Source organism: Pleurodeles waltl, chromosome 5, assembly GCF_031143425.1.
Source record: "Pleurodeles waltl isolate 20211129_DDA chromosome 5, aPleWal1.hap1.20221129, whole genome shotgun sequence".
Classification (NCBI taxonomy): Eukaryota; Metazoa; Chordata; class Amphibia; order Caudata; family Salamandridae; genus Pleurodeles; species Pleurodeles waltl.
This window is the reverse complement of record NC_090444.1, coordinates 1060921741-1060938147: the sequence shown is the minus strand read 5'-3', so window position 1 is coordinate 1060938147 and position 16407 is coordinate 1060921741. Positions and strand designations below refer to the sequence as shown.

The 16407-nt window shown below is 43.1% G+C and overlaps 1 protein-coding gene across 1 annotated transcript in view; it reads right to left on the bottom strand.

Moving 5' to 3' along the window:
- Nucleotides 1-16407, bottom strand: part of C5H6orf118 (chromosome 5 C6orf118 homolog) — a 199518-nt gene that overhangs the window by 160435 nt on the left and 22676 nt on the right. The window contains exon 3 of the mRNA XM_069235281.1: nucleotides 11168-11290. Coding sequence (XP_069091382.1) covers nucleotides 11168-11290 — 123 coding nt within the window. The remainder of the gene's footprint in view (nucleotides 1-11167; nucleotides 11291-16407) is intronic.

The window sequence follows — 16407 nt, the reverse complement described above, 5'->3', positions numbered from 1 at the left end:
ATCTTCGGTGCCTCTTCTTGTAGGTATTGGGGGAAATCTGCATCCTCATACCCACCCCTCTCTGTTTCCAAATTCCTTAAGCACCTCTCAAACACCTCATTCATTTTGTATTTCCAGTGTACTGTTCTAGTTCTGATTTTCTGATCTCAAGGCTGCACACAGACCACAGAGTATATTGTGATGTAGTCAGGATATTCTACTGAAAGGGAACCCTTGAAGTAAGTTGTTCAAACATAAAATGGACCCCTGTTTAATCTGTAAGAATTCAGGAAGTTTTCCTCTTGTCTGAAGTGACATTGCAGAACAATTACTGGGCAACCTGAAAGCACCATTCAGATAGTTCAGCTCAAACACAAGCCCATCTCCTAAGCACTCACAGACTATAGAGACTCTCCTCACAGCACCATTGCAAAACCTTTAGGCAAGATAATGGCTGATAGGATGAGTATATGTCAAAAGGAGAAGAGTAAATCCATCCAAAAAAGTCAGGGGGATCTTGTGTTGTTGAAATGAAAATCTTCACATAATGCAAACAATTTTAATCAATGTATTAACCTATTATAATGTGAAATTCGTGGACCAAGCATATCTAAGCACAGACAAATTCACAAAAATGAAGTAGAAAATGGGACATTAGCAGAAAAGTCAATTTTTAAATGTTTCCTCAAGAGAGCTAAGGGACAAGTTTTACTCAGTTGGACCAGTGGAAGGTTACACAGCCAAAGATTGAGCTCTAAAAATCCAGAGTCCTCTCAGGACCTATTGCTTATCCATAGAGCCATCAACAAGTCAAGAGACCTATAGGTCTCTACAAGCCAAATATTTGAAAGTCAAACCATGAACATTTGTGAATGAAGGTGGAAATTCTAAGGCCCACTTTTCGCTTACTAGAAGACAGAAAAGAGCCCCTTTCAGTGGAAAATGTGTCAATTTATAATGTAATCAAGCGTTAGAATTCAATAGGGTCGGAAAGGCTATCGAAAATTAATTGCTTAGGAGAAAACAGAGAACTCTGCACAGCTAATGAATTCTAAAGAAGCCATTTTTAAACAATGTGCCAAAATGTAGCCCCCATGGCCATCTCAACACAACAGTAGACAATAACATTTGTATAGTTTCTAAAAATGAAATAGTTTACCTGGGACAGAAAGCTGTTTAACAACTAAGATGCTTGGAACCTAGGAGCATCACCAATGCATCACCACTGTTTTCCCTTTAGTTTAGAAAGTGAGTAATCAGGACCTGACACCTCGAGATGTAACAGATGCAAAATGGATAATCCCTGAAGGATACCACAGTCAAACATTTTGTGGAGATGAAAGAAAGATTGGACATGGCTTCCAAGAAAAGAAGAGGACATTTTCGTTGTGACATCTGAGGGTTGCAATGCCCTCCGAAGTCACTCCTACAAGAGCACATGGCTGTCTGTTTTGGAAGCCATTGAAAAAAAAAATCTGCCAGGTCACGAGCAACATTTCTGAGCTGGGCAGCAAATGTCCAGAAGATCATCTTCCTCAATATGTTAGGGCACCAGCAGTTTCATCCAGGAATTAAATTATCAAAATCCGCAAGACCTATCCCACTATAGACCGTACTTTGTTCAGGTTAAGGGAGGCTTTTTCAGTGGGGTTATTATTGCCTTCCTAAGGAAACTAGGAACCACACTGGTGGATAGGTACAGGTTGATCATTCTAGTCCCAGTAATAATAGAGGATAAAGATAAAGGATTCCACATGAGTTTAAGCCAAGGGAACTCGAAGGAGGGTCTTCTTGGCTGGAGGTATTTTCAGGCTTTGCAAATACACAAGGCTTTAGTAAGGGGAAATGGATTGAAGTCAAAGGGGTGTGTTGTGGTTTATTTGAACTTGGGGGAACGGGGGAACTCAGACGTAAGAAATGCCTTGAAAGATATTAATGAAAAATATATTTAAAATGTCTGCTTGATGTTGAAAGCTTTCAATGGTCACACGTAGCACTGGGGGAAGGTTTTTTTTTCGGTTGTAGCTGCTTACCATAAATACCAGTTACATTACTTTTGAAACTCGCCATCAGGACTGTAGCTGACAATTTTTTTCTTAATACAGGGAGTGGAATCAGGGGGCATTGTGATGATCCAGGAACTACCGGGTTTGTTGGTTGTAATGTTTATTTCTGAAATTGATATAAACTGGTTGACCACTTCAGTGCGGTCTGTAAAAGCTGATCTAAAGCTTGGGGGGAAAAAAATCTTTTGGCTACTTGCAAAGCGTAGGTTCAAGGTTTCTTGTTCTGAGCAGCCAAATTGGTCCTGAAGGATGATGCAAGGAGCGAGTGCCACCTAGCTGGATTGGAAAATGTAGATCAAATCTCTCTATTGAACATGCTGTAAGCATCAATAGTGTTAATAACACAGAAAGAAATCAATATAAAGCATTTCAGAAGATTAAAAAACAGTTAAAACAATTACAATAACAGTTCAAAGCAAACTAGAGTAAAATAAATAGAAGAAAATGGTCAAGAATGATCTGGAGAAAAAGTATCTCTAATAAAGTGTAATTATACTGTTGCACTAAGTTTTGAACACAATGTCATGCTGGATGGCACATTCACAAGATAGAAAAGCACAACAGGTGCAGTGGCTACTGTGGGATAGGAACCCTATGTATTTTTGGCTGGCTTTCCCTCATTAGAGACTAAGGCCCTCATTCTGACCTTGGCGGTCTTTTCGCAAGACCGCCGAGTTACCGCCGCGGTAAAGACCGCCGACCGCGGCGGTATGCCGCTGCACGTATTCCGACCGCTGGGAGCGTTCCGCCGGAATACCGCCAGCAGCCACACTGGCGGTCGGCGGGAAAGTGGAGACTGGTCAACCTCCACCGCCACGCCAGCAGAACACCGCCCCCAGAATTACGACCCACATTTCTGTGTGGCGGTCTTCTGTTGGCGGTCACGTCCCTATGGCTCCCGTCGCCTCCCGGAGGACCAACGCACAAGGTAAGTTGATCGTCCGTGAGGGGAGGGGATGGGGGGGTGTTGTGTGATGTGTGCGTGCATGGGGGTGTGTAGAGGGGGTGTGTGAGTGCGTGCATGCGGGCGGGGGGTGCTGCTGTGCCTTTGGGCAATGTGTGTAGTTCGGCGGGTGCGCATGTCGGCATGTATGTGTGCGGGTATGTGCCCCCGTTGTGTATGTGTGTGTGTGTAGGGGGTGTGCATATGTGCATGTTGGGGGTGCGTGCATGTCGGGGTGCGTGTATGTGCATGTCGGGGTGGGAGGGGCAGGGGGTTCGTACCACCTCTGGGGGGTGGCAGGGGGGTGGAGGGTGTGGGGGGAGGACTCGTGGGGGGCAGTGGGGGGTGGGGGAGACCCCTATCAGTGCCAGGGAAGGAATTCCCTGGCCCAGATAGTGCCTACCGCCATGGTTCGCATGGCGGTTCCCGACCACCAAAAACCGCGGCGGTAAGCAGGGTCATGATACGGTTGGCGGTCTTGGGTCGACCACCGGGCCGGAGTGTGCAAACTCCAGCCCGTCGGTCATGACTGCCGTGGCGGTCGGAGTGGGGAAGTGGCGGTCGATCGCGGCGGTGACCGCCGCGGACAGAATGCCATTTTTTGGACCGCCGGTCTGTTCGCGGTCCGACCGCCGCCTCTCCGCCGACCGCCAAGGTCAGAATGAGGGCCTAAGGGCTATATGTATCAAAGCGTTTTCCAATTGACACAGAGTGGGTAAAACCCTTTGATACATCTGGCCTAAGGGCCTGATTTAGATCTCGGCAGAGGAAATATCTGTTTGTGACTGAATAATCTGTCCACCAAACTCTAAATCGGGCCCTTAGTCTCTAATGAGGAAAAAACTGCCACAAATACTAAAGTAAATATACCACAGTAGTTACCGCATCTGTCATGTTTTTCTTTGGAGCTCTGGGAAGACACATGCTGGTATTTCTCCCTCTCTATTTTTGTGATTATAGACATTCACAAGATAAACAAGCATCGACAATGCCAATAAGTCTGTCACTTAAACTTAACTGCCTCATCAGTCATTCATGGGTTTCAGCACTTGAACAATTTGTCATACATGCCCTCTATCACTGATCCTTGCTCACATGCATATCTTCATCCACCCAATGACTCATTCTTACGGTAATCCACTTACCCAACCACAGCAAACAAAACACACACACTCAAGAACACATACAAGCTAAATTAAAAGAATACCAAATAAAACGTCCTCCTGCCTAAACACGACAGGCATATGGCTGCATTAACAAATACATTTAAACATAGTACTGGGTGGCTGCTTTACAAAGGTATTGTACTTAGTGTACCGACGTTTTACATTTCCAGTTTGGCTGCCACATTTAGGTCCAATGACTTAATCAATTATACACTATGGACAATACCATTTCATGGCTGTTGCCCTGGTTTAAAGGCAGTGTCCATGGGGGATGAGACACACTGCAGATGAAATGAGCGATAAGCAACCAGCCCATTAGGACTGCCTGGGGAACTTTAGGATGCTCTAATCTATGAATATGAAAGTAGGTGACAAAAATAAATTAAAGCGCTCCTATAAAAGGAGAAAATGGAAAACTAAAGGCCTGGCCCAACAGTCATGGCATTGAAGCACATGCATTTTCAGGTGGATGCACCGATGTAATCAGACTTATACTATCACTTACTAAGCAAAAGAGCCAGTGACCGAAGTGGGTCAACCCATTATCCTTTGCTGTATGTACTTCAAGATCCCGGCAGAAATCTAAGCCTCTCAGGCCTTCCAAATTATTATTAACACATTATTAATAAAACACAAAGCTTGTCAAATTCTGAGTTGTCAGAAAGCCTAATAAGGGTTATCATAGTGCAAGACATCCATCTCACTGAATTCTTGGAGTATGTCACTAACACCAAAACCCAAGCCTACTACTATTTCCACTTAATACAATAATTGCCTGCTGGCAAAGGCACAATCTAATAGCAATTCCCCCTAAAAGAAAATTTCCTTAGCACTTGCTTTTTGCAATAAATAAGTCAGTCCTACTGGTTTTGGCATATTTTTTCATAACAAAGATCACACCTATGGAGTCAGGTATAACTGTTCTCAATCAAACTATAAGGCCTACAGCTTTTGTCATTGGCTAGACACCATACCTATTATACTCTATGCTCTCACTAGGGGTTATGGGTTGCCCTTATTTATTTAATTAACTACATAACCAACACAAGCTGACTGAAGTGCACATAAGCTTTCAACTATCATACTTACACTTATAAAAATACAAACAAAATCACAGTTGTCAAAATAACACACAGCCCATCTCAAAAGGACTTGACTAGAGTTATCACAGTGGAAAACGTTAATTGCAAAGTGTGTAAGGGATGAACAACACCAAAACCCTTGCCTACTATCGTAATCTGTGCGATTTCATGTGACAAAATATGTTCATAACCTGTAACACAGTCTGATAATATTCCACTGATAAAAGTCTATTGGCTTTAAAAAATGCTGTTCAAATAAATATGAAAGGTCTAATACATATGTTTATATAATAAATAAATAGATTAGATCTATGGCATCAATGGCATCAGAAATACCTTTTACCAGTGAGCCATTTATGCCTTTAGCCTTCACCACTAACTTGTCCCTATAACCAATCCAGGCCTATTGTTTTGAGCATACGTTTTTCCTCAAAGCATCCATCAGCAACACAGCCATAAAAGTACAAATGTATACAACATTACAGTTGGCAATTCAAAATACTCTCTCCTAAGAGTGCATAACAAGGATTATCTCAGTGCAAATCTTCTGTTCTCAAGGGTTGTTACAGGAAGTAACAATACCAAAACCCTTGCCTACTAAGGTATTCTGTACAATTCTATGAAACAATAGATTTCTCTGAAGGCTTTAATGCAGACTATTTTCAATCCACCCTTAAATGCCTATCAACTCTCATATATATAAATATATCGAGCCTACTGCCTTTATCAAAATGATTCAAAATTAATAGATCAGACATATAGCCTTGATCTTATGCTTGCCTGTAATCAATGGAGTCATACTGTATTGAGTAGAAGCTTTTTCCACATAGCAAAAAGTTAAAAAAAATCAGTTTTCAGTGGAAACACTCAACTTCTACCCAAATAAATACTGCACTAAAAGTGTGGGACAAGCCTAAGTTTCTCTCTCTGTAATATTTCTGAAAGCTCTTTTTCTGTTGATCACATAAGGTCAGGCCACAGCTGCACTGTCAAGCCAGACTTTAAAACATGCATAAGTATAGCAGCAGAAACCCTGTTTGACCCACACTGTCAAGACAGGCCTTAAAACAAGCAAGAGTACAGCAGCAGAATCCCGTTTGAAACACACAGCTATATAGTTGATAAGATCAGCCCACCGTAGATGCATATAACATTGAAAACTAGGAATGGCTTATCATTCTTCAGGACTAAACTGCTGGTTTCACAACACAGGCAACCTACTAAGTTTGGAGGAGATGTAACATTGTCACTTCCAGCTGGCCTCCAAAGAGTGATCTGATCCAGAGAAAAGAAAGCAAGATCAGACTCTAATAGATTCTCCAACAGACTAGACAGTGCTCCAGAGAGCTACTCCACATTTGAAATTCTGCAGGAGGAAATTAAATATTACATGTTTACGTATAAACGAAGATTATGTTTCACCTGCACTTTTATGGAAAGAGTTCTGGCTTTTGGGAAAGTGCAGTTAAGGTGTTGTGTTGCTATCTAGAAGCTGAGTGGCTCCTCCAATTTAAAGGATTTGTGAACATGTCATACATTTTTCAGTTTTCTACACTGTCAAACCTCTTTCAGTGGGCCATAGGTCAAGCAGGAGTTACCGGACTCACTCGTGGTGGTTGAGGCCTTTTACTCCCAATGTCCCAGGGCCCGATCTACTATGGATCCTACTCAACTCGATCAAGCACCCCTTTTGTACCTGACTATCAGTTAGGTAGTGGAGGACGAGCAGTTAAGGCTCCTTTAGGAGGAAACAGGGAACACAGCTCATAACTCAATGTGCAAGCATTGCAAACAATATATCAATGTGCAGTCAAGTACTTGTTTTTGTATAAAGAGAAGGATTTTAATTCTAGTTCTACACATGCAAAGGCAAACAACAAGATGAGCTCATCATCTTCGTAAACGCCTCCTCAGCTTGGGACAACTCCTAGTGGCCCACATCCCTCAGCAACCCCCCCTGCACCAAACAAGCACTCCCGCAACTTAGGTATCATCCACTCCTCATCCCTATCCATGACACGCCAGGTAAACTCTGTCACCTCCTTCTGCTGGCACACACTCTGCAAACTTCGGAAGATCTTCAGATGTATCCCAGCAGACTGTCGCAGGACAGTCACCTACGCCTTAGTCATGAGCAAGCTGGACTACGGCAACGCCCTCTACGCCAGCACCTCAACTATGAACATCAAAAAACTTCAACTCACCCAGACGACCGCTGCCAGACTCATTCTGCACCTCCGTCACTGAGAACACATCTCCCAACACCTGAGGACCCTCCACTGAATACCGGTCGAGAAGTGAATCACCTTCAAGCTTCTCACCCACACATACAAGGCCATACACAATGCAGGACCAGCCTACCTGAACTACCGCGTCTCCTTCCACACCCCGTCAGATCCCTCCGCTCCACCCAGATGGCCCTGGCCACCGTCACTTGCATCTGCAAAACCACCGCTAGAGGACGATCTTTCACCTACACCGCAGCAAAGAGCTGGAACAACCTCCCCCTGTGCCTCAGACAAAGCCCATTGCTCACCATCTTCAGGAAGAACCTCAAGACGTGGCTCTTCGAATGAGGCCCTGCCCCCCCCCCCCAGCTCCTTGAGACCCTCACGGGTGAGTATCCGCACTTTACAAATATTGATTGATTGATTGAACAACACTTAAAAGCAATAATATGATCTCCCTGTGGTCAGGGCCCTTGTAGTTGTCAGACCGCTCTCTGTCTCACTAATTGTAGCACTGCGGGTTCAGTGTTATTCCCCATTCACTGATGGCCACATTCAGGAAATGTAAACTCTTAGGCTGTACTCAAGAGTTCTCCCCGTTGACTCCTTTTGGAAGTTCAGTCACAAGAGTCTACAGAGTAGCAGAACCAATCTCAGTATGTCCCCCGGGGCCCCAAAGGCCAAGTTCAGCACTTACCTGATCTGAGGGTATGAGGATCCCTAAGCGGTGCAGCGACATCCTGCTCTGGATCAGCAAAGTTGGGCTGCATATGGTCACAAGCGGCAGCACCTGCCAGGTGAAGGGTCTCCTTCGAGCCACACTACTGGCTGGGTCTAGCAATTGGGTTAGTTCTCACTCCAGTGATCCCCACGGTAAGTCACACTTACCTTTTCTGGGGGGAGAGAGTTGATCTCCTAATTCCAACAGGGCTTCAGTGATGTCCTTTATTCTCAGGCTTCCCTCTGTGCAGTTCGCAGTATGGGGGCCACATCCCCTTTGGTCACAGCAGCAGCTTCTTAGTCCCAGGAGACTGCCCGAACCCTTGCCCTCATTGTCTTCAGTGGATCCTCCTGGCATACGGGGTTTGCCACAACAGCACTCATAAGTCTGTCACAATGACATGGCATGATGTTCATGGTGGCTCCCTCCCTGGCACAAGGGTCACCCACCAAAAGGTTGTGCAGACCTGGCACCCTCTGCACAACCCTCGCTCCTTGGCCCAGTCCACTGCCGCCCCTCCTAGCACACGGGGGTCACCAAATCAATCCAGCACAAGGGCTATGGCCCGATCGGTGCAAGAGCAGATTCCTCACACCTCGCACAGGGAGTCTTCACAATAGGACTCCCTTCTGGACATTGTTCTTTCCAAATCTCTCCTCTTCCTCACAGAGCATGCTGGTCTTGGCGAGCAGGAAGGCAGGCACTGGCGCTCCCAGCTCTAGGGCAGGTGGTCTTGGTTTCCCTGGGTGATGTCCCCTCACCCGGCAGAGAGACTAGCAGGCCTGGGCCCCCAGTCCTGGTCACAGACAGAAGTCTTGTAGAGCTTCTCCTCACACAGCCCCTCATGCTACTCAGCAAATGATAACATTTGGGGTCTCAAACTGTCCTACCTATAGTCCTTTTCCAAACACAAAATGTAATTTAGTATCTGAGTTTTAGACGTTTTATGTGAAATTCTGAAATGGACATCTTTCCCCTTTCTACTTCCTCCTGAAGGATGTCTATCATGGCAGGCAGGACTCGGCAGCTGATTAACCCACAACAAGATTCAAGAGAGTGACCAAAGTTCAGACCTGGATATCAGCCACAGTGATATGTGCATCAAAAGGTAAATCTTGGGCTCCCAGCTCTACTCTTTATGATTCACTTATCAACACCATCTCTGTCTTCCTGAGATGTGTCCAGGCCCCTTTCTTGTGATCCATCATTGAACCAAATAGCTCTTTGAAATGCACAGAGAGCCTGGTTCTCCCACCCTCCCAGGTTAAAAGAATGCAGCAATACACAAATCTTTCAGAGAGGATTCCTCTACTACTCATGTTTTCCACCAGGCAGGCCTGGGCTTCCCAAAAGGGAACCCGAGGTCCTCCATATATTATATTAGTGCAGGCACACTTGTACATCCACAGCACACTTACTGCTAAGCACTGTTATCCCCATGTATTATGCCACCACAAGCATAACTACAGGTAGCAAACACTTTCAGTCTGAACACACTGGTCAGTGCTGCAGCCACTCTGTATTATTCCAGAGTGAGTTATTTTAAAAGCACAAGCTGCCAGCACACATTTACCATTTGCGCACTGTACTGCACTTCACCACTTGTGTAGTGTACCTCTTGCAAGCACAAGTGCACTCAGCACGTGTTTCCATCACTCACGCCCTTCCACATCCACTGGATGTAGGCCAGGGGTGGGTTAAGCACACAGAAGCAAAACTTTTAAAAAGGTGAGTGAGCCTTTACTCCTCACTCCAGGGACATAGGGTAAAAGGATCCTGTTCACAGCTACTGATCACAACATGGTATGCTGCCACCACTGCACTTGTGCTGCTTAACTCCTGGAGAAGGAGCCAGCTATCCACCACTATGAGGTCAGCCCTTTGGGCACCCTTCCCAGTCCAACAAGACCGCAATCCATGAGACAGGCCTTTGTCATGGCGCACATACATGAAATGTGTACACCTATTACAAAAAAACAGCATTAGAGATCCAGACAACTGTACAGTTGGGCACTCAGGGCAGAGGCACACATCTCTTACCATGCAGAGAACATTTCCATTCTAACATACCTCATTACAAAATCTCTTTCTGCTGCTTCCTAGAAAAACAATACAAATCGTTCAGAAATAAATCACCTGCACCACGCTTGTCTGCACCTTTCTGCTGTAATTGATGGTTTATGTCCTCACAGCTAAAAATAATTTCTGGTGGTGCACGTGAGCCTAAATGCACTGTTACTGGCACATGTGTTGAAAGCATAATCCTGAATGCACAGCTGAGTTTCTGTCTTTAAACTTGCCAGAATTCTGCAAACATAGCTTTGTTTCTATAATTTACTGGTACATAAGGTCCTGAATGAACACTTTTTGAAATAAGCACAAATAGTACCAGCAAACTAGCAAAATGGTATGGCTCCAAAATTCTGAAATACAATTCTTAAGACGAATGTGGACCACTTTGAAAGTATAGTTACTGCCAATTTAGCTGTTTGAAAGACATCATGTGATCAATTCTTACGAAAAGATCAAAAGGAAATGCTGCGAGGCAGGGGACATTTTGTTAGACATCGTCAACTACTGGCTTTCTAGTGCTTTTCATGTTTTCCTTTGCATATAGATGGTTTTCTTCAAGCAATCCTGACATCACCTTTTGTGTGTTAGAGGTGTATGTAAAAGAGAAATTGTGATGTGGAAATATGCGTGAGATACCTTGTTTGCTTGCTATGAGCAATGAAAAAGCATTAGCTATTGGCTTTGTGAATGTCTATTCAGTTTTGGGTGTGGTGCGTTTTTATTCTTTCTTAGCTCTCTTTCTCCCTAATTTTTGTGGGCCATAGACTAAAGGGCAAAAAGAGATCGACTACAAAAGACTATAAAATCCTGTTTTCCATTCCCCTCACACGATCTTCTAAACGGTATCAAAGACACCATATTGTGACCAAATGGCTTAAGCATCACGTTATTTGAGACTGTAACAGTTACCTTAATTTGGCCGAGAAGGTGGCCAAATATCACAGATTCGTTGCAAAGATCTTCGAAACACCCACTGATGATCTGCAACCGTTGAAAATGTGGCGGACATGAGTCTGATGACCTCATGAGTTCCTGCAGGGCACAAGAATAAACGGAAATTAGCGTAAATCTTGCTCTGCCTTGCAGCTATACATACATATTCCACAATCTGATAACCATGGGGTATGGTAGGCACAACAATAGAAAGAGAGACAAATAGATCAGGAGCTGTGGTCTAGTAGCTAAACTCCCATCACTGAAATTACGGGACTTGAGTTCAGAACGTGGCTTTGGTTCTTTTTTTTGTGAAACTGTCGTTATTGGAGTTGTGATATACATTTCAAAATAACATAAGGGTTGACATATCTCGCCATGTGTTACATCAGACTATTTCTTTCACAGAACGCTGTTTACAGTGGCATTTTATCCAAAAGTGGTCGGTGTATCCCTCTTAATCAAACCATATAATAGCATGAGAGCACAAGTACCAAGTAACTAATGTGAACAAGAAAAACAAAACATAACATGTGTCCTATCTCACTCGGCGCAGCCAATGTACCCTGGGATGCACAAACCGAGGAGTCGATCTGCTTTCCTCAGGTGTACCCTGTTCCACCGTACACGTCCACCCCAAGGTCACTCCCCACTACACGTGGAAGAGATGTAAAGCCCTGAGACGTGGGCTACAGGCTGTAACAGGCAGGCCTCGGGAGAGAAACGGCACCAGGGGTCCCATATTTAGTCAAAGCTTCTTCTCGATTCTGCCAATTTATCTGTTAAGCGTTCCATGGTGCGGCTGTGCCATAATCTTGTGTACCACAGTGCTATAGGGGGCGGTTCTGATTTTTTCCAGTATAACGCTAAAGCCATCTTCGCAGTTCCCAATGCTAGCCGCATAATGGAGCGGTCTCCCAGTGTTTGGTACTTCAAGTCTGGGGCTCGTATACCTAGCAAAATGTGTGCCTGAGATGCTGGAATGGGGTAACCCAAAATTTCCTTTATGTGTGACAAGATTTCCTCCCAGTAGGGGTGAATAGTTGGGCAATCCCACCAGATATGTCTGAAGTCACCAAACATGCCACAGCCACTCCAGCATTTACTGGACGTGTGGGGATAATTTTTTTACATTTTTTCTGGGTAGAGGTACCAATTGTAAATCAGTTTATAGTGTGTTTCTCTTGCCCCTATAGAGCAATTGTATTTAGTTATATCGCAGAACAGTAGGCTCCAGTGAATGTTCTCTATTGTGGAACCAAATACCTGCTCCCAAAAAGTAATATGGTGAGGGGTGAAAGTGCGCTGGGCCGAAGTCAGTAGTTTATATAGCGTGGAAATGCTTCCCCTTGCTACCCCTCCTTGTTGTACAAATTTTTCAACCGGAAGGTGGTCCCTGGAAGCTGTGAGTCGCATGTGAGGCTGTGCAACCCAGTGTTTCATTTGAGTGTAATGGAAGTGTTCAGATGGGGGCAGCCAAAATCCCTGCAGTAGCTTCATGGGGTTGTTTGGAGTATTACACCCCCCAAAAAATTTATTGTCTGGTAAATAGCTGGATAGAGGTGTTTTCAGTTGGGTATGGTGAGGTGTCTGTCAGATTTCACCAGGAGGTTTTACATAAACACAGACAACAACTCACACACTCTCCACCGCTCTACTTTGAAAAGTCTTCAGAAATGTTGGTTATTTTACAAAATATTGTGTTTTCTCTCACTTTGTACCGCTACCAATTAGCATTTGTCTCCTCTTCCACTGCTCTGCTTGCAGTATAATACATTATAACATATGACAATGTGATTGTTGGAAAATCTGTAGCATAAAAATTAAAGACTCCCTTGGCCATGGTGGGGTTTGTTCCATGTATGGGTATGCGTGTATATATATATATATATATATATATATATATATATATATATATACTGTATATATATATATATATATATATATATATGTGTATATATATATATATATATATATATATATATATATATATATATATATCCAAGAAAGAAGTGACTCAAACAGATGATCTCACTAAAGAAAGAACTGTTATCTCACTAAAGAACTGTTTGAGTCACTTCTTTCTTGGATATTACATTTTCTTGTGGCTCATTGTATCCTTTGGGATCCAGATTTTTTCCCTGGCTGGCTGTTGTTTTCTTGTGATCCTGCATCTTCCAGTATATATATATATATATATATATATATATATATACACACACACACACACACAAAACCTAGGCGGTCGCTACCTGATAGTCATAGTTAGGATCTAGTTTCTATAGAAAAAGTGTTTTTTGTTTTGCTAATAACTTTGGTGCTGTTTGATGAATCTTCCTTACATTTTCCAAAAAACAATGGTGCTCACTTCAGCTGCTGTCTGGGAAGTTTCAGGGTGATTCATCAAACAGGTACCGAGAACAAGGGGGATCCCAAAACGTGTTTTCCCAATTCATTTTTCCATTGGGATTTTGAACAGCGATAGCGCACACCTCTGGATTACACCAAATTTGGCAGAAAGGTAGCTCTTGGTCCAGAAAAAGGCCTTTTTTTTTATTTGGTGTAAAGCAGTTCAGTAGTTTTCTAGTTATTAAATGAAAAACTTTCTGTATCTATAGGAACGCAGATCCTCCTCGGATCCTCCACGGACTCGGAGGAAAAGCAAGGCCCTGATGGCTGGCTGCAACCCGATAGAAGAGTTGTGGTCGCCATTTTGTTTCTCGCATTGCCTGGGGGGTGGGAACAAAACAGTGGAAAAACAAATAAGGAGTCATGATACAGGTGTCCTGACCCCATAGGAGAGATGGAGGGGTCATGGGCAAAAAAGATCCCTTTTTTCTGCGGATTCGAGAAACCTCCTCGAATCCTCGGGAAAAGCAAGGCCCTGATGGGCTTGTCGCAACCTGACACAAATCTTAACGTGTGCGCTAAAACAAAACAAGAAATTCACTGACAAAAAACAAAGGTTACAGGGACGTTATAGTTAGGTTGTCGTTGTACCCATACAAAACCATAGAGTATCAGCAGTTATAGTTACAGTTCTACTCATAGTTATACTTATCTAAAGAAACCATAGCTTGTGCCGGAAACTAACTTTTGGCAATGAGTTATACTTTCTTAACATAAGTATAGCTACAACTGCTGAATTTCTATGGTTTTGCATGGGTAAAACATCAATTAACTATAATGTCCCTGTAATCTTTGTTTTTTTCAGTGAATATATATCTATCAATGAAACATTAGAAGTCAAAATATTGAAGAAAAACTGTGCATGGTGGGGGCATGAGTTATAGTTACCTTATGCCCTGAGTTATAGTTACTTGAAATAACTCTAACTGTAACTGCTAACTTACTCTGGTTTTGTGCGAGTAAATTCCGAACCTAACCATAACGTTCCTGAATCTGTAGTTTTTAAGTGAAAAAAAATATATATATATATACTCTAATGACAAGTTTATCAGCAGCCTCTGGGAGTGAAGCGTTTTCTTTCTTCATGTATATATATATATATATATATATATATATATATATATATATATATATATATATAAATTTAACCACCTGAAATTCAGTGAGAAAATGAAAATAGAGTAGAAACGAGCTCCAAGTTTCTGGGAAACCAATAAGAGTATGTATTTTTCTTCAATATACTATTTATTTATTTATGGGAAAATCAGGATCTATCACTCCTGAAGTCTTCTATAAAAAGAAATGTATATATACTACTAACTCGTGAAAAGACTTTGTAAACTACAGTAGAAAACAATTACTGCACTGTTACAGATTTGGGGGCAGGAAAGGACAGGATTTCAAAGACCACAGTGCTCTTTTCGCTGTGACTTGGTGGAGTCACCCATTCCTCCCCCACCCAATTGGATGCAGCTTGGACACAGAAGGTATGTGGCTTTTAGCATTAAAAGGAGATTGCCAGATTGTGAATAAGGTTGTTTCGGTGCTAGGGTTCAAGGACTAAAGTCTGACCCCGCATTGCAAAAATTTACATTTTGATAAGGTGTGTGGGTATCAACTCTTCTGGAGGATCTCCTAGATAAAATGGCAAAAGAAAAGCAACTGAGCCACTGCTTCTAGTTCTCCTTCTAGTAGAAAGCCAATAACAAATATTTAATAAATCAGGCAAGTCATGTACAATTTCCAGCTTGCGAAAAATCTCTGTCCAGCTAGTATTAATGGGAGTGGTGATACAGATCCTCTTTAAATTGAGATTGTAGGCGAACCCACTCCTGCTTTGGTTTCTTATGAATTTAGTGTGGCTGACAAAAGTTGATTTGCTATTTTGGCAGTGCCAGAACCTGACACTTTGTGTAACGCTGACAATGCCAATAGTCCTCCCGCCACTAACAGTAACATCCAGCACACTGTGACAAAATACAGCATGTTCAAGTTGTGAATGACCTTAAGTGGGTGCGTAACTGTCTGAGTAGGTCAGTGAGCGGGTGCTTGAGAGTCTGAGTTGGGCTGTGAGTGGGATAAATTGTTTGAAAGAGAGAAAGAGAGAGAGGGAGAAAGAAAGTGAGAGGGATAAGCTTTGATGTATGATATACTTAGAATGAGATATTTCTGTACAATATAAAATAAAAAATGTGGCAGTACTTTTTAATTTTTGAAATAATTTGTACTTATAAAAAAAAAAAAGGAGGGAAGCGAGTCTGGCTGGAATCGAACTCCGAGTACTCAGTGTGAAGATCTGCGACCTTCACACTGAGCTATTGATTCCTTTTTTAAAAAAAAAACATTTTAGCCCATAATAGGCTATATGGGACCATGAGGTGGTCTCTACATATTTATTTATTTATTTCTATTTCTTTTATTTTAACACAAGCCTTATATGGCTATCTGGCACTGCGGGGGAAGCCTCAAGGCCTCCCCCGCTGTGCCATTGCTTCAGCAAGCACAGAGCTGCTTCAACAGCAGCACCCTGATTGCTGAAGCATTTTATCTCTGTCCCCTGCACATGTGCAGGGAACAAAGTTGAAAGCTTTGTTTTTTTACAGCGGGACCTGTTTGACAGGTCCTACTGTCAAAAATCAAAGTGTTTGCTGTGGCTTGGCTACAGCTGTAAAGCTGCAGCCAAACCACAGCAAACAGCTATGCCCCGGGGAAGGGCACCCCTGAACATAGCAGGAGCCAGCCCTGGGAGGTGGCATTCCCCAAGGCCATCAGTGGCTCCATGAGGGAGGCCGCATGGCCCTCCTCCA